The sequence below is a fragment of the Coccinella septempunctata genome, chromosome 2 (assembly GCF_907165205.1).
Source record: "Coccinella septempunctata chromosome 2, icCocSept1.1, whole genome shotgun sequence".
NCBI classification, from domain to species: Eukaryota; Metazoa; Arthropoda; class Insecta; order Coleoptera; family Coccinellidae; genus Coccinella; species Coccinella septempunctata.
The window spans coordinates 1259746-1287673 of record NC_058190.1 but is presented as its reverse complement, the minus strand read 5'-3'; the positions used below and the strand labels follow the sequence as shown (position 1 = coordinate 1287673).

General features: G+C 38.1%; 1 protein-coding gene and 1 long non-coding RNA gene across 4 annotated transcripts; one reads left to right on the top strand and one right to left on the bottom strand.

Moving 5' to 3' along the window:
• Positions 1–17609: 17609 nt before the first annotated feature.
• On the bottom strand, positions 17610–23485 carry LOC123308348. Its single transcript, XM_044890964.1, has 3 exons — positions 23246–23485; positions 23066–23136; positions 17610–18194 (listed from the first exon to the last, which is right to left on the bottom strand). The coding sequence occupies exons 2-3, from the start codon at positions 23129–23131 to the stop codon at positions 17718–17720; spliced, it is 543 nt and encodes a 180-aa protein (XP_044746899.1). The 5' UTR covers positions 23132–23136; positions 23246–23485; the 3' UTR covers positions 17610–17717.
• LOC123308349 lies at positions 23128–27289 on the top strand. Of its 3 annotated transcripts, XR_006537096.1 has the most exons (6): positions 23128–23313; positions 24003–24058; positions 25723–25771; positions 26077–26129; positions 26885–26937; positions 27211–27289. It is a non-coding gene; the product is annotated as an uncharacterized LOC123308349 (long non-coding RNA). The 3 variants fall into 3 exon arrangements; XR_006537098.1 differs by lacking the exon at positions 25723–25771 and having other exon boundaries at positions 27211–27262; XR_006537097.1 differs by lacking the exon at positions 26077–26129 and having other exon boundaries at positions 27211–27262.
• Positions 27290–27928: the final 639 nt, after the last annotated feature.

Sequence of the window (27928 nt, the reverse complement as noted above, 5' to 3'; positions counted from 1 at the left end):
AATAGAAAGGTGGATGCCCGTTTGTAAAAACGGATTGCCTTCTGTCAATAGACAGGTGGATGCCCGTTTGTAAGAACGGATTGCCCTCTGTCAATAGAAAGGTGGATGCCCGTTTGTAAAAACGGATTGCCTTCTGTCAATAGAAAGGTGGATGCCCGTTTGTAAAAACGGATTGCCTTCTGTCAATAGAAAGGTGGATGCCTGTTTGTAAGAACGGATTGCCTTCTGTCAATAGACAGGTGGATGCCCGTTTGTAAAAACGGATTGCCTTCTGTCAATAGAAAGGTGGATGCCCGTTTGTAAAAACGGATTGCCTTCTGTCAATAGAAAGGTGGATGCCCGTTTGTAAAAACGGATTGCCTTCTGTCAATAGAAAGGTGGATGCCTGTTTGTAAGAACGGATTGCCTTCTGTCAATAGACAGGTGGATGCCCGTTTGTAAGAACGGATTGCCCTCTGTCAATAGACAGGTGGATGACCGTTTGTAAAAACGGATTGCCCTCTGTCAATAGAAAGGTGGATGCCCGTTTGTAAAAACGGATTGCCGTCTATCAATAGAAAGGTGGATGCCCGTTTGTAAGAACGGATTGCCCTCTGTCAATAGAGAGGTGGATGCCCGTTTGTAAAAACGGATTGCCCTCTGTCAATAGAGAGGTGGATGCCCGTTTGTAAAAACGGATTGCCCTCTGTCAATAGACAGGTGGATGACCGTTTGTAAGAACGGATTGCCCTCTGTCAATAGACAGGTGGATGCCCGTTTGTAAAAACGGATTGCCTTCTGTCAATAGAAAGGTGGATGCCCGTTTGTAAAAACGGATTGCCTTCTGTCAATAGAAAGGTGGATGCCTGTTTGTAAGAACGGATTGCCTTCTGTCAATAGACAGGTGGATGCCCGTTTGTAAAAACGGATTGCCTTCTGTCAATAGAAAGGTGGATGCCTGTTTGTAAAAACGGATTGCCTTCTGTCAATAGACAGGTGGATGCCCGTTTGTAAAAACGGATTGCCGTCTGTCAATAGAAAGGTGGATGCCCGTTTGTAAGAACGGATTGCCCTCTGTCAATAGACAGGTGAATGCCCGTTTGTAAAAACGGATTGCCCTCTGTCAATAAAAAGGTGGATGCCCGTTTGTAAGAACGAATTGCCCTCTGTCAATAGACAGGTGGATGCCCGTTTGTAAAAACGGATTGCCTTCTGTCAATAGAAAGGTGGATGCCCGTTTGTAAAAACGGATTGCCTTCTGTCAATAGAAAGGTGGATGCCTGTTTGTAAGAACGGATTGCCTTCTGTCAATAGACAGGTGGATGCCCGTTTGTAAGAACGGATTGCCCTCTGTCAATAGACAGGTGGATGACCGTTTGTAAAAACGGATTGCCCTCTGTCAATAGAAAGGTGGATGCCCGTTTGTAAAAACGGATTGCCTTCTGTCAATAGACAGGTGGATGCCCGTTTGTAAAAACGGATTGCCGTCTATCAATAGAAAGGTGGATGCCCGTTTGTAAGAACGGATTGCCCTCTGTCAATAGAGAGGTGGATGCCCGTTTGTAAAAACGGATTGCCCTCTGTCAATAGACAGGTGGATGACCGTTTGTAAGAACGGATTGCCCTCTGTCAATAGACAGGTGGATGCCCGTTTGTAAAAACGGATTGCCTTCTGTCAATAGAAAGGTGGATGCCCGTTTGTAAAAACGGATTGCCGTCTATCAATAGAAAGGTGGATGCCCGTTTGTAAGAACGGATTGCCCTCTGTCAATAGAGAGGTGGATGCCCGTTTGTAAAAACGGATTGCCCTCTGTCAATAGAGAGGTGGATGCCCGTTTGTAAAAACGGATTGCCGTCTATCAATAGAAAGGTGGATGCCCGTTTGTAAGAACGGATTGCCCTCTGTCAATAGAGAGGTGGATGCCCGTTTGTAAAAACGGATTGCCCTCTGTCAATAGACAGGTGGATGACCGTTTGTAAGAACGGATTGCCCTCTGTCAATAGACAGGTGGATGCCCGTTTGTAAAAACGGATTGCCTTCTGTCAATAGAAAGGTGGATGCCCGTTTGTAAAAACGGATTGCCTTCTGTCAATAGAAAGGTGGATGCCTGTTTGTAAGAACGGATTGCCTTCTGTCAATAGACAGGTGGATGCCCGTTTGTAAGAACGGATTGCCCTCTGTCAATAGACAGGTGGATGACCGTTTGTAAAAACGGATTGCCCTCTGTCAATAGAAAGGTGGATGCCCGTTTGTAAAAACGGATTGCCTTCTGTCAATAGACAGGTGGATGCCCGTTTGTAAAAACGGATTGCCGTCTATCAATAGAAAGGTGGATGCCCGTTTGTAAGAACGGATTGCCCTCTGTCAATAGAGAGGTGGATGCCCGTTTGTAAAAACGGATTGCCCTCTGTCATTAGACAGGTGGATGACCGTTTGTAAGAACGGATTGCCCTCTGTCAATAGACAGGTGGATGCCCGTTTGTAAAAACGGATTGCCTTCTGTCAATAGAAAGGTGGATGCCCGTTTGTAAAAACGGATTGCCTTCTGTCAATAGAAAGGTGGATGCCTGTTTGTAAGAACGGATTGCCTTCTGTCAATAGACAGGTGGATGCCCGTTTGTAAGAACGGATTGCCCTCTGTCAATAGACAGGTGGATGACCGTTTGTAAAAACGGATTGCCCTCTGTCAATAGAAAGGTGGATGCCCGTTTGTAAAAACGGATTGCCTTCTGTCAATAGACAGGTGGATGCCCGTTTGTAAAAACGGATTGCCGTCTGTCAATAGAAAGGTGGATGCCCGTTTGTAAGAACGGATTGCCCTCTGTCAATAGACAGGTGGATGCCCGTTTGTAAAAACGGATTGCCCTCTGTCAATAAAAAGGTGGATGCCCGTTTGTAAGAACGGATTGCCCTCTGTCAATAGACAGGTGGATGCCCGTTTGTAAAAACGGATTGCCTTCTGTCAATAGAAAGGTGGATGCCCGTTTGTAAAAACGGATTGCCTTCTGTCAATAGAAAGGTGGATGCCTGTTTGTAAGAACGGATTGCCTTCTGTCAATAGACAGGTGGATGCCCGTTTGTAAGAACGGATTGCCCTCTGTCAATAGAAAGGTGGATGCCCGTTTGTAAAAACGGATTGCCTTCTGTCAATAGACAGGTGGATGCCCGTTTGTAAAAACGGATTGCCGTCTGTCAATAGAAAGGTGGATGCCCGTTTGTAAGAACGGATTGCCCTCTGTCAATAGACAGGTGAATGCCCGTTTGTAAAAACGGATTGCCCTCTGTCAATAAAAAGGTGGATGCCCGTTTGTAAGAACGAATTGCCCTCTGTCAATAGACAGGTGGATGCCCGTTTGTAAAAACGGATTGCCTTCTGTCAATAGAAAGGTGGATGCCCGTTTGTAAAAACGGATTGCCTTCTGTCAATAGACAGGTGGATGCCCGTTTGTAAAAACGGATTGCCTTCTGTCAATAGAAAGGTGGATGCCTGTTTGTAAGAACGGATTGCCTTCTGTCAATAGACAGGTGGATGCCCGTTTGTAAAAACGGATTGCCCTCTGTCAATAGACAGGTGGATGCCCGTTTGTAAAAACGGATTGCCCTCTGTCAATAGACAGGTGGATGACCGTTTGTAAAAACGGATTGCCCTCTGTCAATAGACAGGTGGATGACCGTTTGTAAAAACGGATTGCCCTCTGTCAATAGAAAGGTGGATGCCCGTTTGTAAAAACGGATTGCCGTCTGTCAATAGAAAGGTGGATGCCCGTTTGTAAGAACGGATTGCCCTCTGTCAATAGACAGGTGGATGCCCGTTTGTAAGAACGGATTGCCCTCTGTCAATAAAAAGGTGGATGCCCGTTTGTAACAACGGATTGCCCTCTGTCAATAGACAGGTGGATGCCCGTTTGTAAAAACGGATTGCCTTCTGTCAATAGAAAGGTGGATGCCCGTTTGTAAGAACGGATTGCCCTCTGTCAATAGAAAGGTGGATGCCCGTTTGTAAGAACGGATTGCCCTCTGTCAATAGAAAGGTGGATGCCCGTTTGTAAAAACGGATTGCCTTCTGTCAATAGACAGGTGGATGCCCGTTTGTAAGAACGGATTGCCGTCTGTCAATAGAAAGGTGGATGCCCGTTTGTAAGAACGGATTGCCCTCTGTCAATAGACAGGTGGATGCCCGTTTGTAAAAACGGATTGCCCTCTGTCAATAAAAAGGTGGATGCCCGTTTGTAAAAACGGATTGCCCTCTGTCAATAGACAGGTGGATGCCCGTTTGTAAAAACGGATTGCCTTCTGTCAATAGAAAGGTGGATGCCCGTTTGTAAAAACGGATTGCCCTCTGTCAATAGAAAGGTGGATGCCCGTTTGTAAGAACGGATTGCCCTCTGTCAATAGACAGGTGGATGACCGTTTGTAAAAACGGATTGCCCTCTGTCAATAGAAAGGTGGATGCCCGTTTGTAAAAACGGATTGCCTTCTGTCAATAGACAGGTGGATGCCCGTTTGTAAAAACGGATTGCCCTCTGTCAATAGAAAGGTGGATGCCCGTTTGTAAAAACGGATTGCCCTCTGTCAATAGAAAGGTGGATGCCCGTTTGTAAAAACGGATTGCCCTCTGTCAATAAAAAGGTGGATGCCCGTTTGTAAGAACGGATTGCCCTCTGTCAATAGACAGGTGGATGACCGTTTGTAAAAACGGATTGCCCTCTGTCAATAGACAGGTGGATGCCCGTTTGTAAAAACGGATTGCCCTCTGTCAATAGACAGGTGGATGCCCGTTTGTAAAAACGGATTGCCCTCTGTCAATAGACAGGTGGATGACCGTTTGTAAAAACGGATTGCCCTCTGTCAATAGAAAGGTGGATGCCCGTTTGTAAAAACGGATTGCCCTCTGTCAATAAAAAGGTGGATGCCCGTTTGTAAAAACGGATTGCCTTCTGTCAATAGAAAGGTGGATGCCCGTTTGTAAAAACGGATTGCCCTCTGTCAATAGAAAGGTGGATGCCCGTTTGTAAGAACGGATTGCCCTCTGTCAATAGACAGGTGGATGACCGTTTGTAAAAACGGATTGCCCTCTGTCAATAGACAGGTGGATGCCCGTTTGTAAAAACGGATTGCCCTCTGTCAATAGAAAGGTGGATGCCCGTTTGTAAGAACGGATTGCCCTCTGTCAATAGAAAGGTGGATGCCCGTTTGTAAAAACGGATTGCCTTCTGTCAATAGAAAGGTGGATGCCCGTTTGTAAAAACGGATTGCCGTCTGTCAATAGAAAGGTGGATGCCCGTTTGTAAGAACGGATTGCCCTCTGTCAATAGACAGGTGGATGCCCGTTTGTAAAAACGGATTGCCCTCTGTCAATAAAAAGGTGGATGCCCGTTTGTAAAAACGGATTGCCCTCTGTCAATAGACAGGTGGATGCCCGTTTGTAAAAACGGATTGCCTTCTGTCAATAGAAAGGTGGATGCCCGTTTGTAAAAACGGATTGCCCTCTGTCAATAGAAAGGTGGATGCCCGTTTGTAAGAACGGATTGCCCTCTGTCAATAGACAGGTGGATGACCGTTTGTAAAAACGGATTGCCCTCTGTCAATAGAAAGGTGGATGCCCGTTTGTAAAAACGGATTGCCTTCTGTCAATAGACAGGTGGATGCCCGTTTGTAAAAACGGATTGCCTTCTGTCAATAGAAAGGTGGATGCCCGTTTGTAAAAACGGATTGCCCTCTGTCAATAGAAAGGTGGATGCCCGTTTGTAAAAACGGATTGCCCTCTGTCAATAGACAGGTGGATGCCCGTTTGTAAAAACGGATTGCCTTCTGTCAATAGAAAGGTGGATGCCCGTTTGTAAAAACGGATTGCCCTCTGTCAATAAAAAGGTGGATGCCCGTTTGTAAGAACGGATTGCCCTCTGTCAATAGACAGGTGGATGCCCGTTTGTAAAAACGGATTGCCTTCTGTCAATAGAAAGGTGGATGCCCGTTTGTAAAAACGGATTGCCTTCTGTCAATAGAAAGGTGGATGCCCGTTTGTAAGAACGGATTGCCTTCTGTCAATAGACAGGTGGATGACCGTTTGTAAAAACGGATTGCCCTCTGTCAATAGAAAGGTGGATGCCCGTTTGTAAAAACGGATTGCCTTCTGTCAATAGACAGGTGGATGCCCGTTTGTAAAAACGGATTGCCGTCTGTCAAGAGAAAAGTTGAATGCCCGTTTGTAAGAACGGATTGCCCTCTGTCAATAGACAGGTGAATGCCCGTTTGTAAAAACGGATTGCCCTCTGTCAATAAAAAGGTGGATGCCCGTTTGTAAGAACGAATTGCCCTCTGTCAATAGACAGGTGGATGCCCGTTTGTAAAAACGGATTGCCTTCTGTCAATAGAAAGGTGGATGCCCGTTTGTAAAAACGGATTGCCTTGTGTCAATAGAAAGGTGGATGCCTGTTTGTAAGAACGGATTGCCTTCTGTCAATAGACAGGTGGATGCCCATTTGTAAGAACGGATTGCCCTCTGTCAATAGACAGGTGGATGACCGTTTGTAAAAACGGATTGCCCTCTGTCAATAGAAAGGTGGATGCCCGTTTGTAAAAACGGATTGCCTTCTGTCAATAGACAGGTGGATGCCCGTTTGTAAAAACGGATTGCCGTCTGTCAATAGAAAGGTGGATGCCCGTTTGTAAGAACGGATTGCCCTCTGTCAATAGACAGGTGGATGCCCGTTTGTAAAAACGGATTGCCCTCTGTCAATAAAAAGGTGGATGCCCGTTTGTAAGAACGGATTGCCCTCTGTCAATAGACAGGTGGATGCCCGTTTGTAAAAACGGATTGCCTTCTGTCAATAGAAAGGTGGATGCCCGTTTGTAAAAACGGATTGCCTTCTGTCAATAGAAAGGTGGATGCCTGTTTGTAAGAACGGATTGCCTTCTGTCAATAGACAGGTGGATGCCCGTTTGTAAGAACGGATTGCCCTCTGTCAATAGACAGGTGGATGACCGTTTGTAAAAACGGATTGCCCTCTGTCAATAGACAGGTGGATGACCGTTTGTAAAAACGGATTGCCCTCTGTCAATAGAAAGGTGGATGCCCGTTTGTAAAAACGGATTGCCGTCTGTCAATAGAAAGGTGGATGCCCGTTTGTAAGAACGGATTGCCCTCTGTCAATAGACAGGTGGATGCCCGTTTGTAAGAACGGATTGCCCTCTGTCAATAAAAAGGTGGATGCCCGTTTGTAACAACGGATTGCCCTCTGTCAATAAAAAGGTGGATGCCCGTTTGTAAAAACGGATTGCCCTCTGTCAATAGAAAGGTGGATGCCCGTTTGTAAAAACGGATTGCCCTCTGTCAATAGAAAGGTGGATGCCCGTTTGTAAAAACGGATTGCCCTCTGTCAATAGAAAGGTGGATGTCCGTTTGTAAAAACGGATTGCCCTCTGTCAATAGAAAGGTGGATGCCCGTTTGTAAAAACGGATTGCCCTCTGTTAATAGACAGGTGGATGCCCGTTTGTAAAAACGGATTGCCTTCTGTCAATAGAAAGGTGGATGCCCGTTTGTAAGAACGGATTGCCCTCTGTCAATAGAAAGGTGGATGCCCGTTTGTAAAAACGGATTGCCCTCTGTCAATAGAAAGGTGGATGCCCGTTTGTAAAAACGGATTGCCCTCTGTCAATAGAAAGGTGGATGCCCGTTTGTAAAAACGGATTGCCCTCTGTTAATAGACAGGTGGATGCCTGTCCGTCAATAGACAGATGGATGCCCGTTTGTAAAAACGGTTTGCCCGTCCCCAGTACGGATGCCTGTCTGTCAACGTACAGATAGATGCCCGCTGCTAGAACAGATGCCTGTTGTTACAGTCTGCCTGACATAGTCAGACAGATGCCCGTTTCTACAACAGATGATGGACCCTTGGCCCCTTGCTGAACAGACTGCTATTGTTATAACAGATTGTAAGCCCACACTGTCGATGTCTCATCATACAGATCTGTATTATTGGTAATTATTTTACAGAAAACCGTTGTTATGACGGATTGTTCGTATATACAAATGCCTGTCTGACTATCGTCAAGCAGATGCCTGTTGTTATAACAGATGCCAGCTTACATTCCCAACCGGTTGACCAAACATCGGTCAGAAAATGATATGGAGATATTCAAGAGGAACATTTTCAAGTTGCTTCTGCAAAGCAACCTCTACAACATGGATGAGCTCAGGGCTTACATAAACTATGTAAAATTATAGCCCTATTTTCACCGGGAAGGATTATTTTAGATCACTGGTTCTTAACCGGTGGTCCGCGGACCACTGGTGGTCCCTGGAAGCACCCGAAGTGGTCCGCGAAGCCATCCGACAGGACAAAGGGTTGAACCAGACTGAAGATCACTTATTGATAACAATTATTTTATATTAGTTTTTTAGAAAAATGCCACCATAACGAAAGTATATTGAACTGGGTTTCTTCAATAGAAAAAATGGGGAGACCCGAATGCTCTCTCTTTTCATCGACACTGGTACTGGTAATTAAAAACAAGCATCGAAATCGGTTGGATGCCAGTGCCGACATGCCAGTTTGGCATTTAGTACCGGTAAAACTTCGATTTATGCCCCACCTCAAATTTTAATAATTATTTTTTTATAGATAGAATTTTTTATAAGGAATCTAATGGTATTTAGTCTCAATCTGAGGAAACTTATAGTTCGGCAGTTATGATTTTTTGAAATTTTTGTAAAGTGCTTTTTCTCGAATTCGACAAAGTGCCTACGTCAGATTTTTTTGCCGATTTTTTCCTGGATGCAAGAGAAGATACAGAATCTATTCGTACAACTATCAATCCCGGCAAACTTTTAATTTGAGAGAAACGCTTTTTCGAAAATTTCTTCAAAATACGTGCTATATCATTATAATATCATGAAAAATTATATTTTCACTTTTCGGTCCTTTAAACCAAAATGATACTTTCATGTATGAAATTGTTTTTTCACTGTCCTAACCCAACCTAAACTAACCTTTAATTTTTAGCCAAAATTGATCAATCATTCACATTTCTTCCAATGAATAACCTCAAAATCCCAATTGGTTAAGTTCTGTTGAGAAAAACATTCGAATTAACCGAGAATTACAGTGAACAAACATTCAAATGTCATAATTGAGTGAATTTAACGAACATTTCGAAAAATCATAGCTAATGAACTATAAATTTCCGCAGATTGAGATTACTACCATTCGATTCCTCATGAAAAATTCTATCTATAAAAAAATAATCATCAAAATCTGAGGTGGGGCATAAATCGAAGTCGAGCCTGTTCATTCAAATTTATAACTACAACAACCTTGTTTATTCATTTACAAAAATTTACATTTACGTACTTAATATTACCTCGGAACAGTTGGTGGTCCGTAACAAGACAACAATTTTGTCAAATGGTCCCTGATCATTAAAAGGTTAAGAACCACTGTTTTAGATACTCTGTACCTAAAACTTTATGAAAGTAAAGCTTATTATATTATGACCTCCTGTCTCACTATTATCAGTCAGATGCCATCCTTCAATATGGATGACTGTCGTCTGCCATCATATACTGATATGTAATATTAATGACTTTCAATATTTCAGACACCCCATTTTTTCAATGGAATGCCTGTCTGGCTTTCAGATATATGCCTGTTGTTATGGCTAGGTGTCCACAGTACAGTGCAGATTATGTTGTATAACTTTCATTATAGATGCCTGTGGTTAACAAGGACTTCTTATCCGAAGCATGGAACCCTGTCATCAGACTTCATGCCCCTAATGCATGGACTATACGCAGTTTGGATGCTTGTTTTAGACAGTTGTTATGCCCTGTCGGTAGACTTATGACAATTCTCACAGTGGAATGACTATCCGAAGTGGATACGGGTTGTTGAACAGATGCTAGTTGTTAGTTCTTCTTTGTTTTCAGTTCCAATTCCTTGCATTAGCTATATTAGGAAATAATTTGGCAATGCTGTGACCTCAGAGAAGATAGCCTTTCTGCTTTGACAGATCTTCAAACAATGAGGACAATCCTGAAACTTGAAATATAATTTTACATATTTGTTTAAAATCAATTTATGTGATGGAGATAGAAGAGGGAGCAGACACATTGAATTTAGCCAGAATAGCTATGATAAGGCACATAAGTGGCAGAGATGCCCCATAGAGGCAATATAGGTGAAATCCTTGATGGTCACTTGAAACAAACATGCATTGGTAGAGCTAATTTCAGGTCAAATTACATAAAATGCTTAATTGTTTCAAACAGGTGTAACCAATCAATTAAAAAGGAAGTAAAACCAAAGACGCTGAGTTGTCACAGAGATATATCCCTTCTATATCTCTGAGTTGTCATGAGTGTCTTAAACAGTGCAAAGATTATAGAGACTCTATAATCTTTGAAACAGTGGTTAAGATACTCAACAAATTGTTGAAATCCAACTTTTAAGTAGGTAGATCATAATATGGTTCCGAAGTGAACATCTTTTCAATGTTCCCTAGCTGTGCTCGGCATTCAATTTCGATTTGAAAGGTAGGAAAAGAAGTGCCTTAGATTTTCGAGAATATAATATCAAGAAACTGTGTACCTGTGGGTCTCAGTATAGCCCCTTATCCTTTAAACAAAAGTCATGAAATCCTAACTAGTCATCTAAGAAGTTTGCACAAAATTCAATTTCAATGTTCTATCAAGAACTGGGGATGCAACAATTAAATTTTATTTCAAATTATATTATATTCTATCTACGAAATCAACGTAGCGATTGCAGCGACTCCTGTTTTCCCCGTTTTTGGAGTTACAAGATCTTTGCCATAGAGAAAGGACTTGTCTCTAATCTGTGCTTAACCAGAGATATATCTCTGTGCTTAACACGTGTCACGTGTTCTGTGCTTAATAGCTTAACCTAAACCTAATTCATGATGTTCTGTGGACTTAACTGAAAAAATGCACATTGCACGTGCAGTTTGGTGAGTTTTTTAACAAATTGCTATTATGAAATTTGTATCTTAAGTTAACTATTTTTCATAATGGATTCAATCCTGATTTATCTGAAATAGTCTTTTTATGTAGTATTGTGGATGCCTTGTAATTCAAACTAGTGAGCACGTTCATGTTCTCTTCTCTAAACCATTTTTGAAAACCAATTTATCATTAGGTCTATGTATGAGAGTTCTGAATCTTAAGAATGTTTCACCAAAGGACCTAGGTAGTTGACCTAACATTGGTATTTGGGAGGGTTATCATGCGTCAGGGAAAAGTCAAATACATTTTCAATTTTTCACCATGGAATGAAGATAACGAATAATATTTGATATTCCACTATTAGAATTTTCCCGAAATCTGCATCTGTATCAATTGATTGCAGATCTACTATGGATGTCCCTGAAGGTTCCGCTCATTCTGAAACCACTTCCAGTTTTCGAACTGATGTAATAAGGGATTACCTCAAACACAAATTCTCCAATCCTAAGAATAAAATAACAGATGAAAGCGTGGAACTCATGGCTGATGTGATGAAGGCCTTAGTGGTTGAAGCTGCCCTTCGATCGTGTAAAATGGCCACCAGAGAGGGGAAATCTGTTGTTAGTCTTCATCATGTAGAAAGTGTTATCATGCAACTCATGCTAGATTTTCCTTAGATTAAGGTAAGAAGATATAATTGAATTTATGACAGATATTTACTTCATATAACCATTTATTCAATTGAAGGAGAAAGTTTAATAAGCGGGTCAGCAAATTTTGTTACGCATTGAGCAAAATTAAAGAGTGAATTATCTATTGTGCCAATTCGAATGGTTTTTGAAATTGGATGGACCATTTTTGACCTTATATTATGTGTCTTAGATTATGCTTCCCCCATATCTCTCTAATAATGTTTGATGTGATTTGTTGTGAACTTGTGACACCTGGGCAGATATCAGGTGGTAAATTTAACTCAAAAGAAGTGTTACTTAACTTATTTTCACATGGCTGATTTTCATATATGTTTCAAAGAATATTATTCTAAAGTTATTTTATAAGTGACAGACACTTTTCATGGACCAAAACTCTTGCCAGACGGTTTGAAGCTGCACAAATAATAAATGAACTTTACTTATGTTCTTCTCGATCTTATGATAGAGGCATCCTAAACTCCTATTTAAAAAAAAAAAAAATTGGATTAACCAAAATTTTGGTTATCCAATTGTGGACCAAAGTGATTTCGGATAAATTTTTTTTTAAATAGGAGTTTAGGATGCCTGTATCATAAGATCTAGACTGTACTGTACAGGTTGGGCAAAATTGGTGATACCTGAACTACATTTTTAACCCAACAAGATAGAGAAAAATGAATGTACCATTCATGTCGTCCTTTTTCGAGAAACTAATAATGCCATCAACTGCATTACTCTATATTCTTTTGTTTTCGAGTTATAGGTCAAAATTAAAATTTGGGCGATTTCAACATTAGTTATTATCTCCGTTTCTGTTTGTGCTAGGATGCTGAAATGAAAACAATATACAGACACTTTTTATAGCAATTCAGTGGCATACTATGATTTTTTCCAACAGGTATATTTGCTGAGCTATAAAATAAAGATGTGTTTTTTTCTTATGAAAACAGTAGTTTGAAATGACTTAGAAAGAATCGCCATTTTGTTTGCTGTTTCAGAAATATATGATACATCTCCCACAATCTTTCTAAGTCATCTGAAACTACTGTTTTCATAAGAAAAAACACATCTTTATTTTATAGCTCAGTAAATATACCTGTTGGGAAAAGTCATAGTACTCCACTCTCACACTCCTGGTCAAATAATTTTCATGTTTAGGGGATGTTTGGTCACTACTATTTGTCTGAATGATGAAATATAACTTTTTATATGTATACTCCATTCACTTTTATTTAAGCACTTGGTTGGCCATGGAATTTTGACACATTTCACTCTGTATAGTACGAAAATGTGGGGTTATGACGCTTGTCAAAACATTTTTGGGTTTTAAATCAACGCTATGTTGTCCGTTCTACGTAAAAGTTTCTGTTATTACGTATTTTATCACAATGTCGAATCTCTTCGGAAAATATGTGACGAATATAATTGAACTTTATACAAACTGATTGAAGGCATACCAAATCCAGTTATTTGCATGGAAAATATAAGAGACCAGTTTAATATCATAATATGCACTAGCTTGAGGAGAGTTAATGTTCGTTATCTTCTTTGGCTAAAGTTTGAATACGTTACATCAGTTGTAGATTTCAAAAATATTAACCCGAAGATGAAATGCATATCATGCAGTGGTTGGGAATGGGAATCTCCCGAAGGAATTAACAGATAATCACAAGAATGTTGAATTCTGCAACAAAAATCATCTTGCATCAATGTAAGTGAAAGGAATTAAAGGAAGTTTCAAGTCAAGGTGGAATTCACCTTTGAACAAAAATTTCACATGAATAAACAATTAGCAGGACAACTGGCGCGTATTTGTGGCTGTTCATCTTAACGCATTGATATAATAATAATAATTAGGTATTTATTGCTACCTTAAGACATTTACAATGTTTAGGACAAGTCAAATGAAAAATAGAAAAATAAATTTTCGGGATACTTATTCTACGATGACATTAATCGAAAATCCTGTAGTAAACTTTTCGCATTAATTCAATCAAACATAAAATTGTCAAATGACACCACTTTCTTGGGTCTTCCAATAGGAGGAAATTCTTAGTCATCCTCTTCATTCACAATCTTTCTGATTGTGGAAATATTCATCTGAAATATAAGTCGTTCAGATTTAGATGAAACATTATATAAATGCTCTTACATTGACTATGTTTGCTACCATCCGATGTATTGTGGATTTTAGAATATCAGGGTATAACTATTTGAATGAGCGCCCTGAGTTCTAAATAGCACTTCCTGAAACCCTGTCTTTTCTCTCTTTGAAACACTTTCGACATTTTCTTAATAAAAATTGATAAAAGTTGTGGCAACGGCGTTATGACATTAACGACATTTCATGAGTGCCAACCTTACTCCGTTCTAGGTACAAAAGCTTGAGAAAATTCACTCTGAAACACATGCATAGTGCTCTTGCGCTCACACTCCCGGCTATTTTCATGTTTAGGGGATGTTTGGTCACTACTATATGTCTGAATGATGAAATATAACTTTTTTTCATATTTTAATATCAGACATGTGAAAATAACTAAAGTTAATTTATTTTTTGTGCAGCATCAAAGCGTTGATCTACAGGCGCGTACTTACTGGCGAGCCTCAACTGCAACCGGCCATAAAAATCCCATAAAATTTTACTACCTTCCTCGTTCGTCGCAGACTTCATAGACAGCCATCTTTGTCTATCTCATCAAGATAATGCATTTGTTGTCCTTTATTATCAAGGCATATTACAGTCGATGTTGCCAGCTTGTGCAATTCTCACAAAATGCTTTAAACTTTAAATACCCATTTTTATTTTTCATTTTTAAGTGCTTAAAATAATTTTTTTTTGGGAAACGGTTGAAATGGTTATTTCAAAATGTGACGTTTCAAAGATATTGTAAGGATCTCCAGTTTTCTGAGTTCATTTTAGTGCATTCCTTTCATTTCACATTTCCGCCTTTGAAAATATTTAATTTTCAAATATTCAGTACATTCATTTCGATAGGCAGAGAAAATGTAAAAAACAGTTTATCTGTGTTTAACGTTGTTTTTCTTGCATGCCGTTGAAGATTTTGACGTTTTTCTGATGTTGATATGCGATAAACCGGAGCTGACGATGTTTTTCACTCTTGCCGCATTCTGGAATTTTCAGATTTTCAACGTGTAGGGGGATTTGCCTATAAAAGCAGATTTTCCCCCGCGACGGCCTTTTGTCTCTTTACGCTTTTTACTCTCTTTTCTCTTGACTCTGCGATTGTGTGCCCGACGAGCCGATCAGCGAATTTAGAATAAATTTTTTCGTTATGAAGGTAGTGCTCTTAGAATTTAATTTTTTTTTTCCGCGAGTTCCTTGAATAAAGGAGGTAGGTCTCCGTCTTTACCGTTCAGTTTCTTAATTAGACCTACACCGGTTACTTCTTTGACACTGCTGTACTGTATCGCTTTCTGTTATATTTTATCGTACTTTACCCTGTTTCGCGAGTCTGACTTTTCCCTTCGCTATCAGTCATGGTGCGTAAGCCCCTGGGGTAGAGAAAAAGAGATACCGCTCGTCGTCAGTGAAATCCCGTAGTTGCGCTAAAAATAGACCTTTTCTTCGCTATCAGTCATGGAGCGTAGCCCTTGGGGTAGCGAATAAAAGTCTCGAGTAGATCCGCCCTGGTTCTGTTTCTTTCATTTCTGGAGAAATACAATTAATTACATCCCGATACCGTATAGCAAGTCATTTCACTTCGCGAGGTCATCCTTAGTATCCATTTCGTCAGTTCTGGTTGGCGCATTTTATTGAACAGCCTTTGATTTTTCACTGTACCCGGTATAAACTTAATAAAGTGCTCGTGATCGGATCGAATTTCTCGAATGTATGTTTGCTGATCGATTCGCTCATTTTCCATACCTACACATATTTCCGTTGTTTATATAATCAGTTTCCGAAGGTGTGAATGAACTTGTACATAATTTGATTTTGGCTACTTCGTTATCGCTACCACCCAAGATAACAGCGAACTCTGTCTCCGACTAGCAGCTACTCTGGTAGGTTTGCTATTCTTCCTAGTGTAGGGCTGCCATAAATGTCGGAATATCGACCGGGACAAAGACAAAAGAAGGTTCAAAATCTTAAACATTAAAAAATCATCTGATAGGTTTATGATTTTTTCATTATTATTATTTTTATGTTTGATGTCTTGTTTGTCTAAATGTAATTAATTTTTCATCTGTTTATTATGCACTGTATGATCATCTGGGAAAAACTCTTTCAATGGCACATATAACTTTAGCAATCGTTCGACAGCTGGAAGTAGTTAAAGCCATCGACTTCTAGAATGAGAGAGTTTATTGCTATAAGTTATTTCACCATACTCACAAAAGCTATTCAGTCGTTCTACCCTTACAGTAGGTAAATTTGAAAATTTTGAGAACAATAGACTCCACATCAATGGACATCATATCGGCGGCACTGGAAGCAGTATTGTGAAGTATGTGCGCAGGACAACCGATGCCTTTGATGTCTTCAGACAAAATCTTTTCCTCCGAAATGAGCATTCGTATTATCCGCGCTAAAAGCAGCAATATTTTGTATTGGAATATTTAGATTCTCTGAAGATTTAATGAAGAATGAATCAGACGCAGACGATTTATTTGGCAATGCATCTAATTTTAATAATTTTGATTTCAAACCTCAAACATCTTTTCGGATTTATGATTACTGGAATCAGTTGAAATTCCATGAGACGGAATATTTTCCATTTCTGTTTTGATTTGCTTAATGGAGTGTGGAACTAATAGTTATTTATACAACAAGTGAGTTGAATGAATGTTTATTTATGAGAAGAAAGTTTAACCCACGAGCCCGAAGGGCGAGTAGGTTTATTTCTTCGGATGAATGTTGCTAGGACATTATTCAATCCATACCGACAAGATCAAGATGACGTTTATCTAGTTTAGTTCATGTTATTTAATTCAACTTGTGAGTTAAAAAAAATTTATTTCACTGAATGGATAAACGTCAACTTACCCTTGTTTCTATGGGTTGAGTTTTGTCGTGTATAAACGTCAAAATGGAATAAAATATTTTCAACTATTGTCGTACCCTTGGTTCTGGCAGTTGCTTGTTTTACTGCGATGCTCGAATCCGGATACATGATAGCATTCAGTTTTGTCGAACAATCTATCGAACTAAACGATTGGTGGTGCTTCACAACTTTATGAGCAGTGGTAAGTTCAGCAGCGCATATCAGAGTATCTTCTGTCGAATTTTGTTTGATCATAAAAGACAATATATCTTTCGACGTTGATGCTACTGACAATCTGGAGTTGTGATTTTTGCTTCGAATATGATCTTTCACACTCGATTTACCGCCATGACTTACGGATATATAAAGTTCAAAAATTGAACATAAAGCTTCCTGGTCATTTCTTCCTTTTTATTGAATGACCACTCTTCAGTGTATTCGGCGGAAAAACTACACTTTCTCTTCGGCATAACTTCTTTTGAATATTGAGTATTACGATTATTACAAATCCTACGTAAAACTGGGCAGTTTTCGACTGAATGGTGAATATGTACTTATTATCCGCCGCGCCGACGCCGTATGTGGAGTGTGGGTGACATGCCATTGGTGTGCGATTGCGTAGAGTGTAGACGTAGCGTAGACCCTCCTTTGTTGGACTGCCAGGGAGACGTCGGCTGATTACGTGCTTACCTCTTAACTACCATAGGTTAGGAAATATGAATCACGATAACGACCAAATTAATGACCGGGACAACCGAACAACTAACCGGGACACGGGGACTCAATGCCTCAAACCGGGACATGTCCCGGTGTACCGGGACGTATGGCAGCCATATCCTAGTGGAAAGAATAGCTGGCGCTCGAGATAAGTTTCTCCGAGGAAACCACGTTACAATATTTTATAAAAAATACATCATTTTCGTCAGAAGGAGTATTTCCTATTACATGGGTAACTTTTGAGTGAACACAATTTATCTTTCAGAAGGTTGGTTTATTGAAATACAACTAAATAACCTGAATTCCAATCATAAGAACGAAGTACCCTCATATTTAAATAGGCCGATTTTCGTTAGCGAACTCAGAACCTCCCCCTGACGCCAGACTGAACGGAAAACGTTTCCGTTTCCGTTCTGGTCGTCTCGACCATGTTATCAGTGTCCATCATCTTCAAGAATCCGTCGTAGAGCTGCATCAGGTTGCCCGCGTAATTTCCAAAGTGGTAATCCCTGACCTTGGTCATCCCCGTGCTGGACACGGCGAACATGCCCCATTTCCACTTGGTCAGTCTGACGCTCGAGCCTATCCCCATGGACATGCCGGCGCCCAGCGAACTCTCCGCGCCAATCAGCAGATGGCCGTAGATCCCCCTGAGGGTGACGTCAGCGTCGAACACCACCAACGCCCGTCCGCCGGTCGGGATCCTGATTTTGACGATTATAACGCCATCTGTCGGATCTCTCGTGATGAACTTGCCCAGGCTGGCCATCCCGAAGAAACCGTACCATCTTATGATGACGCCGCCGTGTCCCGTGTTGTCTATCGACGGTATGAGGGCCTGAAATGTTTAGTTGGTTCACCTGGAGGAGCTGTACAGGGTGGGCGAAATTCGATGGGATTTAATGGCAGCTCTGTAAGCGTAAGAGCTAGGGAAAAAGGATGGCACATTTCTTACCTCGATTTTCAAAAGATTGTTAATGGCCAAAACCGCATCCCTCTATCTTTTTTTGTTTTCAAGTTATAAGTGAAAACTCATTTTTCGGCTCTTCGTACTGTTGCCTCTGTATCAGTTATATCGAAAAAAAAATTTTACATTCTACAGACACTTTTTCATGTTGAATGCAGTGGCGTAGTCAAGGATTTTTTCAGTCCGCCCCTTCTGTGATATAGTGGTAACCAAAGATTATAGAGTAGAAAGATGGGAAACGAGGCGACTAAAGCGATTTGAGCGCCATCTGTGTGTCACGCGTGTTTTTAAGACGCTAGGACAAGGAGATATAGAGAGAGATATAGATATATCTCCTTGCGCTAGGACTGGTTGAAATATTAATTTGAGTGCCATTTGCAGATTTCAGACGTCAATTTTGATCAAAGAGGTTTTGACTCTCATTCCGCTTTTTGTTTATCTGGCTCGTTCTAGTTGCTGATTTTTTAATTTTTTTGTCTTATTTCTTGGTAAAAACATCAAAATATTGTTCGAAAATTATTGAATGGTGAAAAACGGTGGATCAAATAATAAAATGTATTTTACGTGATCAAGTTTTTCACTCAACTAAGGAAAATGGAAGCGTAAGTATTAAAAGTCGTAACATGTGAATCGGTCATTCATTGATTCTAATTTTCAGTGCTCCGAAGTGGATTAAATTCTCAGGGCTTGAAGACAATTACTTCAGCAAACACTACTAACTAAACCATGTGCAATGAACATTTTACTACAGGTCAATAGAGAACTGTTCATCGACGTAAATTGTTGTATGCAGAAAGCATCCCTTGCATGAACGGCCTATTAAGCGGAAATTATGATCTTTATAGGCCATTCAATGATTCTCAATCGCTACTCTTTCAATATATTCAGAAATGCAGAGGTTTTATTGATTTCCATTTGGGAACCGAATGACTGTCAAATTGTTGTTTGGAAAGTCAAAGTTTTATGAAACCTACTGTGAGTGTTTTGTTCATTCATTAATCAATTTGTATATTGTGTCATGAAGAGACCATATCATAAGGAAATCATAAAAAACCAAGAAACTATACTGATCTACAGGTCTTGCATATCTCTGTAAGGTTTTTTTTTTAAGTGTGGTTCTGAAAATTCTTTAAATAATACCTACATGTAAGTAACTGGAATATGTATGCTATGATGGTATATTGAATATTGGTTCATATTAATTTCTGATATATGTATATTTTACAAATTCAACTAAGTTCATTAATTCAGAACAACATATTCTACAGAAACAACACCTTCAACATATAGCAGATCACCATATACTTTAGTGTCCTAGTTAAAGCTTCATTTATTGCCCACTATTTCAATTTTTGTAAATTTTTTATGAATTGAAAATAAACATATAGCACATCCAACAGCGTTTTTCGTTGATATCAATTGATTCCAAACAATGTTTAGATGAAAACTAACATCCTGATCACAAAGCAAAACCATACTTTTGTTTTGTCGCTCAGGATGTTTGTTTTCTGATAGAAACAAAGTCAATATTGGAATGCAATACGAGAAATAGAATTCGAATTTAGCGCCCCTCAATTAAGAAGCAGAAAACTGTTATCAAAAAATTTTCCTGTATTGACAGTGCGTTTTTAGCGCCATCTTATTGTCACGCGTGTTTTCACTGACCAAAATGTAGTCGGTTTTTAGTACTAGCGATATGAGGGCGTTTCCTATCTTTCTACTCTATAATCTTTGGTGGTAACTTTTATTTTTTTGAATATAGACCCTGTGTTATTTTTACATATTCCAATCCCTTATTCTTTTCTGATTCAGTATATATAATATACGTCGTGTCCCTGATTGTTCTTCTAATAAAAAAACTCAAAAACTAGTTAGGTATAGATATAGATAGCTTGGCGTTTCATCGATAATATGATAATGTACTTAATGCTCCCAAATTGTGTCAGGTTATTAAATGACACAGGCTTTTTCTTTAGTTAATTCCCCTAGGTTTATTATTCAAATATTAAAATTGTAACAACCTTGTAAATTTCAAAGAGTGAACCTCATTATTATTACTAATATGAGAGACTTTTAAGATATCACTTTATTCCGGATATTTGAAAAAATGAAAAATTTTCCAATATGGAATTAATCAATTTCAGGAAATTTTATAAACCTGGATTCAATTGAATATGTTCCGAAAGCTTTTCAACTAGTATACAGGGTCCTGCAATAGTGCGTTTGGCTTAGTAGTATAATCAATACGGGTTCTGGACCGGAAGTGAACTGTCATTCTCAGTTTGACAGATGTCACGTGTTCGGTCATGCGCATTGATGTCGTGGGGGCGTGTCGTTGTGCGGCCATTTTGAATCATGTGATTGGTTGGGATGTGTCAGGTGGGGATGCTATTAGGTGTCAGGGGGGGATGTGATTGGTTGGTAGACGTGGATAACCTCAAAATGTAAGAACAGGATGTAGATAAGAACACAGGGCGTAAACAGGAAATGATGTAACCATAGAATTTAGATAAGGACGCTCAAACAGGAATCAAGAAGAAATAACCGAATGTAGATAAGAACTCATAAACAGGAAATGAAACCACATCAAGATGATGAAACAGGAAATGTAATCGCAGCAGGATGATATGGTTACATCATTTCCTGTTTACGCCCTGTGTTCTTATCTATTTCCTGTTCTTATCAATATTTTGAGGTTACATTTCCTGTTTCATCATCTTGTTGTGGTTTGATTTTCTGTTTATGTATTCCTATATATATTCTATGGTCACATCATTTCCTGTTTACGCCCTGTGTTCTTATCTACATTTTCTTATCTTACAATTTGAGGTTATCCATGCCTACCAACCAATCACATCCCCCCCTGACACCTAATCGCATCCCCACCTGACACATCCCAACCAATCACATGATTCAATATGGCCGCACAACGACGCGCCCCCTACGACATCAATGCGCATGACCGAACACGTGACATCTGTCAAACTGAGAATGACAGTTCACTTCCGGTCCAGAACCCGTATTGTTTATACTACTAGGCTTCCATACCTGCTAAACCAGACGTTTCAGAAATTACGTTGAAAAGCATTTCCTTTGTACTTTCAATTCTGCATCTCAGGAAATTATTTTCTAATATACAGGGTGTTCCCAAATAAAATTATTCAACAAATGAGTGGTTTTTTAAATGGAACACCCCTTATATTTTTGCATATTTTCAATGCTTTTCAATAACTCTACCATGATGCAAAATATTGGGGATATTTTCCAACGGTACGGATCTTATTCAGAAAAAACTGCAAAATTTCGACGAAACAGTAGTTCGGTAAAAGCCCTTTACTAATTTCCAGAAGCGATAGAAACATGAATTTGATGAGGATTTCTTTCAACTTGAGAATTTGCCTAGTTATCGTTCCTGAATGATCAACCTCTCTTATACAGGGTGCCCGTTATCGATGTCCAAATATGAAGTATTTCAAATTGTTTTTTCTCGATTTTTTCAAATGTAACACCCTGTGTTTTTTCCATGATGATGTACACAGTTTAAAACCTTACATTTTTTCAACAGTGATCTCAGGATTATTTTCAAACCTCTGTCCAGCAGACACGAAAATGACATTTCAGCCAAAAATTTCAGGAATAATGAACATAATAACTAACGGATATTTTAAATGACTCACAATGAAACCAAACTGAATGACCAATTTTAGATAGTTATTATTAGTAACCTGTGTATTCTAACGATTACAGAGTTCTATCGGCATCCAAAAAAATTATTATTCATGAAATGGATTAACACAATTTTTCTTTGTCTTTTACGCCCGTTTTTTTCTATATCCAATATTTAAATAAAATTTTCCGTTCCGATTTCATCTTTCGTGCCTGCTGGACGCAGGAGAGAAAATAATCCTAAGGTTACTTCTAAAAAAATGTAAGGTTTTAAACTGTTCATCATCATCATGGAAAAGATACAGGGTGTTACATTTGCCATCCATTTTTCCCAAGCTTACGGTTACAGAGCTGCCATTCAATCCCATCGAATTTTGCCCACCCTGTACACTGTTTCCCATTTTGGTTGAGACTGCACTATATCCCAGCTATTATTAAATATAGAGACATGCGGTTTCCGCGACCTTGTACACTTTTTTGTAAAACTTTCAAAGCCACAAACAGAAATATTTCAACTACTTTTGTTCCTGAAATACAGGGCGAAAACGAAAATGTTTACTTTTGGAGATGTCATTATTTATTATTTCTCAGGCCCTGTACAAGGGTTTAAAACAGTACTAAAAAAACACTGACTTTTATGTAAAAATATCTATTGTAAGCAGTTTCCACCTTTTTTCTATCTTATACAGGGCCTGAGAAATAATGTCTCTAAAAGTGAACGTTTCCGTTTCCGCCTTGTAGTTCAGGAACAACTATCTTTAATAATAGCTGAGATAATAATTGCCCAAAGGGTGCAAATTATGAGAACTTCACTAAGGTTTACCCATCGTCACGATGAAGATGAAGATATTTTCAACAAAAAGATATATTTTTATGAAAACTCTTATTGAAACAACAAAATATTCCCCGTTCCTCGATTTAAACAAACAAAAGTGTATTAACTTTTTATTTAAAAAAATTTTGACTCTAGGGGGGCGTATCGCTTGTTTGGAATTTCCAATATCTACAGGAGATCTTCAAGCATAGGTTATTTCCCATTTATAAGCATATTAATATTTTTTTCGAAAAATACTTACAGATAAAGGACATGTACTGACACTAGCTATATGTAATGCAGTTACAACAACAAACAATTTGACCATAATATCTGAAATAATTAATGAGAGGCTTCAAGTAGATATTCCAGATTGAAAATGATCATTTTAACGAAACTTTTCGTTTTTTGAATACTGTTGTGTATTATAACTCTTTCTCACCAATTATTTTTTTTCAGGTAATGCTGGACCGAATGACACCGAATCAATAATACTGGGCTAAGATCATGGTAGGCTATTAACTTGAAAAAATTATGTTATCTCCCATTAAACTTGTACAATTCTCCATAAAAATTATCACAGTATTTCATTCATTTGTATGTTCTATTATAATCTGTTAACACTTCACTGTGCATAATAGAATTGGCTTGTAAAAAATTGAGTGGGTTAAAATGTAGGAATGAAATATCCTGATGCCTATTGTATTTTTTTCAATCAACCTTATTATCGTTCACCCTTGCAAGATTTCTATGGAATTGTAATTATTGATCGCATTTTCGGATTCTTCTAAAAAATCTTGCATCCAAATTGCAATCCAAATTTTGAAAAGCGTTTTACACGAAAACCTTCTCGATGAAAGAGTTCACACTATAGTGTTCAAAATTCAAAATTGGTGTGGACCAATCAAAATTCTAAAAAAAGACAACTAGCTGGCCAGATGTTCAGTCTATTTCTCTATGGTAGCTGGATATTCGATAGTCCGTTACTTGGCAACGTTGCTGTGTCATTCTTGCGAGGTTTTTCTAACCTAATATTTAACTTTTTATGTGTTACTTCACGTAGAAACATGATGAACCATTTTTAATCCGTGTTTCAGATGAAATGCTATGATTAAACCTTTTTTCTGAGTAAACATATAGTAGAAAATGAGAAGATTATTTTCATCTTGGCTTTTGAGTTGATTCAAATTATTTTTCAGTAATTCCGAAAAACGAGATGATGGCAACACTGTCACTCCTGCGGTGGTTATTTGAGGTGAGTAATTTATTTATTGAAATCAAAGGAGTGATCCGATGGCACGCTCTTCGATATATAAGTACAGGGTGTTTTGAAAGATCAGTATATTCATTAAAAGAAGATAGAACTCCAAAATTAACCGGTTGAATAACAAATATCTACAGGGTGAGTCTTTGACTCATACAAATATTTTCACAGTAGATTGTTGAACTCGGTTTAAAAGATACAGGCTGCTGAAAAACCATAAAAAATTTATTTTCAGTTCTGTCTCACAAACGGTTTTATCAAATGAAATTAGTTTTGGAATATAAGTTTTCATTCATTTGATGAACCTTTTCCGAACACAAGATATCACCCAAGTCTTCCAGTTTTCTCATTATAACCATTACTTGCCAATAAAATACCAACAATTCAAAGAACCCAACTCTTGAAACTAAGTTAGACGCTATCTGATGTATATTTGAACGTATAATGCGTCGTTTTCGAGTAATTTGATGTTCAAAAATTAAAAAGTATGTGTGAAATTTGAAAAATTGGGTACTCTGTTTAAATGATCCACAGATATGTCAACTGCATTCATTTTTATTTTAGCACTCGATTGGCCATGGAAATTTGACACATTTCACTGGGTATAGTACGAAAATATGGGGTTATGATGCTTGTCAAAACATTTTTCGGTTTTAAATCAACGCTATGTTGCCCGTTCTACGTAAAAGTTTCTGTTATTACGTATTTTATCACAATGTCGAATCTCTTCGGAAAATATGTGACGAACATAATTGAAGTTTATACAAACTGATTGAGGGCAAACCAAATCCATATATTTGCATGGAAAATACAAGAGATCAGTATAATATCATAATATGCACTAGCTTGAGGAGAGTTGATGTTCGTTATCTTCTTTGGCTTACAACATTTGTAGATTTCAAAAATATTAACCCGAAGATGAAATGCATATGATGCAGTGGTTGGGAATGGGTATCTCCCAAAGGAATTAACTGATAATCACAAGAATTTTAAATTCTTCAACAAAAATCATCTTGCATCAATATAAATAAAAGAAATTAAGTAAGATAGTTCAAGTCAAGATGAACTTCACCTTTGAACAAAAATTTCATAAGAATAAACAATTAACAGGACAACTGGCGCGTATTTGTGGCTGTTCATCTTAATACATTGATATAATAATAATAATAATAATAAGTCAAATGAAAAATAGAAAAATTAATTTTCTCTAACTTATTCTACGATGACATTCATCGAAAATCCTGTAGTAAACTTTTCGCATAAATTCCATCAAACATAAAATTCTCAAATGCCACCACTTTTTTGGGTCTCGCAATAAAAGGAAATTCTTTGTCATCCTCTTCATTCACAATCTTTCTGATTGTGGAAATATTCAGCTGAAATATAAGTCGTTTAGATTCAGATGAAACATTATATAATTTCTCTTACATTGAATATGTTCGCTTCCGTCTGACGTATTGTGGATTTTAGAATATCAGGGTATAACTACTATTTGAATGAGCGTACCTGAATTCTAAATGGCACTAATGATGAGTAATTCATAATCCGTGTTTCAGATGAAATGCAATGATTATAACTCTTCCCTGAGTATATAGTAGAAAATCAATACAATAATTTTCATCTTCGACCTTGAGTTAATTCAAATTACTTTTCAGTCAATCCTCAATCCCCCAAGAGATGACTATACTTAACACAATAGTTGAGGTGAGTATTTTATTCTTCGTTGAGGAACCAATTGGTTCAAAAAGAGACTCACTTTTGGAACTACCGTGTAGATGTGCTCAAACAACTAGAATTTTCTATGTTGCTAGATATTAGATGGTTGGTTCACTTGGCAACGTTGCTATGTCATTCCAGTGAGGTTAAAACATGATGAACTATTTTTAATCCGTGTTTCAGATGAAATGCCATGATTAAACCTTTTTTTCTGAGTATTTAGTAGAAAATCGGTATAATTATTATTTATCTTGGATTTTCAATCAATTCAAATTATTTTAATTATTTTTCAGTCATTCCGAAAGATGAGATGATGACAACACTGTCACTCCTGTGGTTCGTTGAGGTGAGTAATTTTTTTATTGAAATCAAAGGAGTGATCCGTTCGGGCATCACTCGATGGAACAGGCTCTTCAATGTGTCAATACAGGGTGTTCAAAGATCAGTATATTCTTTAACAGAAGGTATAACCTCTTTGGTATAACTCTCCCAAATGAACCGGTTCACCAATAAATATTTATACAAAACCTCAAGGTTCAACAATTAATTGTTGAAAAAAAAAAATTAGTTTGACGTTCGCCCAGTCTTGTACGGCGTAGAAATAAGGTAAATTATACCCGTCTCAAATTCTTCTACACTGCTCACCTTCAGATAGTTACGAACATTTACGCCAAGTCAGTACTCCACTTTTTATTGAATCGCATTCGATTTCAAGGCATGAAGTGTCTATACAACTCTATATAAGCGGCTTTTTGAGACACCGTTTATTTTGATAAATTTGCACCTTCGGTTCATAAAGATATTACCTTTGAAAACAGCCTGTAGATGCACTTAACTTTATATTAAAGCTTGCCTGCGCATAAAAATTGATTTTTGTATGTTGCTGGATATTCGATGGTTGGTTAAATGGCAACGTTGCAGTCTTCTTAGTGAGGTTTTTTCTAACCTAATATTTTACTTTATATGTTACTTCGTGATGAATTATTTTTAATCCGTGTTTCAGATGAAATGCTATGATTAAACCATTTTTCTGACTGACAAAAAAATTAGGAAGTTTAAATTTTCTGCTTGGACTTTCAGTTAATGCATGTTTATTTTCAGTTGAGCCAAATGAGGACATGAGAATGCCACTCTGGCTCACGTGGTTTATCGAGGTGAGTTTTTTTTCTAATTTTTTTTCTAATTTTTTTTCTAATTTTATATTCTAATCTAATCCAGGGGGCGTATGCTCGACCAGCGCCATCTCGTTTGTTCCAACTCTATGATCCGAGTGGACTGACGCACTTTTGATTTTCGTGATGATACTTATTTGTCCGTGTTTCAACTGATAACATGATTGAATACAATCTTCTGAAGATTTCAACTTCGATATCTTGTTAACATTATGAAGAACTCGATAAAACATTTCAAGCATTCTTCATTTTCAGATGCACGAAGTTTAAATGTCAAATTGAAGTGTCATTTCAGTTGTTCATAACCATAGATTAAATGAACAGAGAATAGATGGACCACTCGAAAAACAAACTTCAGCGTCATCTGTTTTTACGGTACATGTACTAATTTTCGATGAAACCAAATAAAAAAACGCTCATTTTTAATTTTCTTGTAATGATCAAGGCAGAATATATTTGAAAATTTGTGAGTGAAACTCATAGAAAGATTCGAAATAAATTGCTCATTAAGAAATTGCAGTGAGATAACGAATAATACGAATCTTTATCTGGATTTTTCCCTGATCCGAAGAATCGAAAAAAAAATCAGTTCATAATTGAAAAATTTATTGCATTGTTCTTCAAACACGGATTCATTTTATAATTGAAATTAGCTTTTAAATTCTCTTTATTCTAATTACAAAACTTATTCATTACCCAAAAATATTTCTCATAAAGTATCATAATTCCTAATCACAAAAACAATTCAATATTTATACAAAATATACGCATAATATATTGAATATCAGCAATACATTTTTGAATATCAAACAATAAAGCATATGTATGACACGAAAAAGTTTCAGTAGAGGTTGATGTAATGAGGTACCATACAATTCGGCGTATGCCCCCTCGAGAGTATTGTAGGGCGATGTTTAATTGTACTTTGGGGAAGTAGCGAACATCCTATGAACTTGTCCAATAAAGGTTTTGA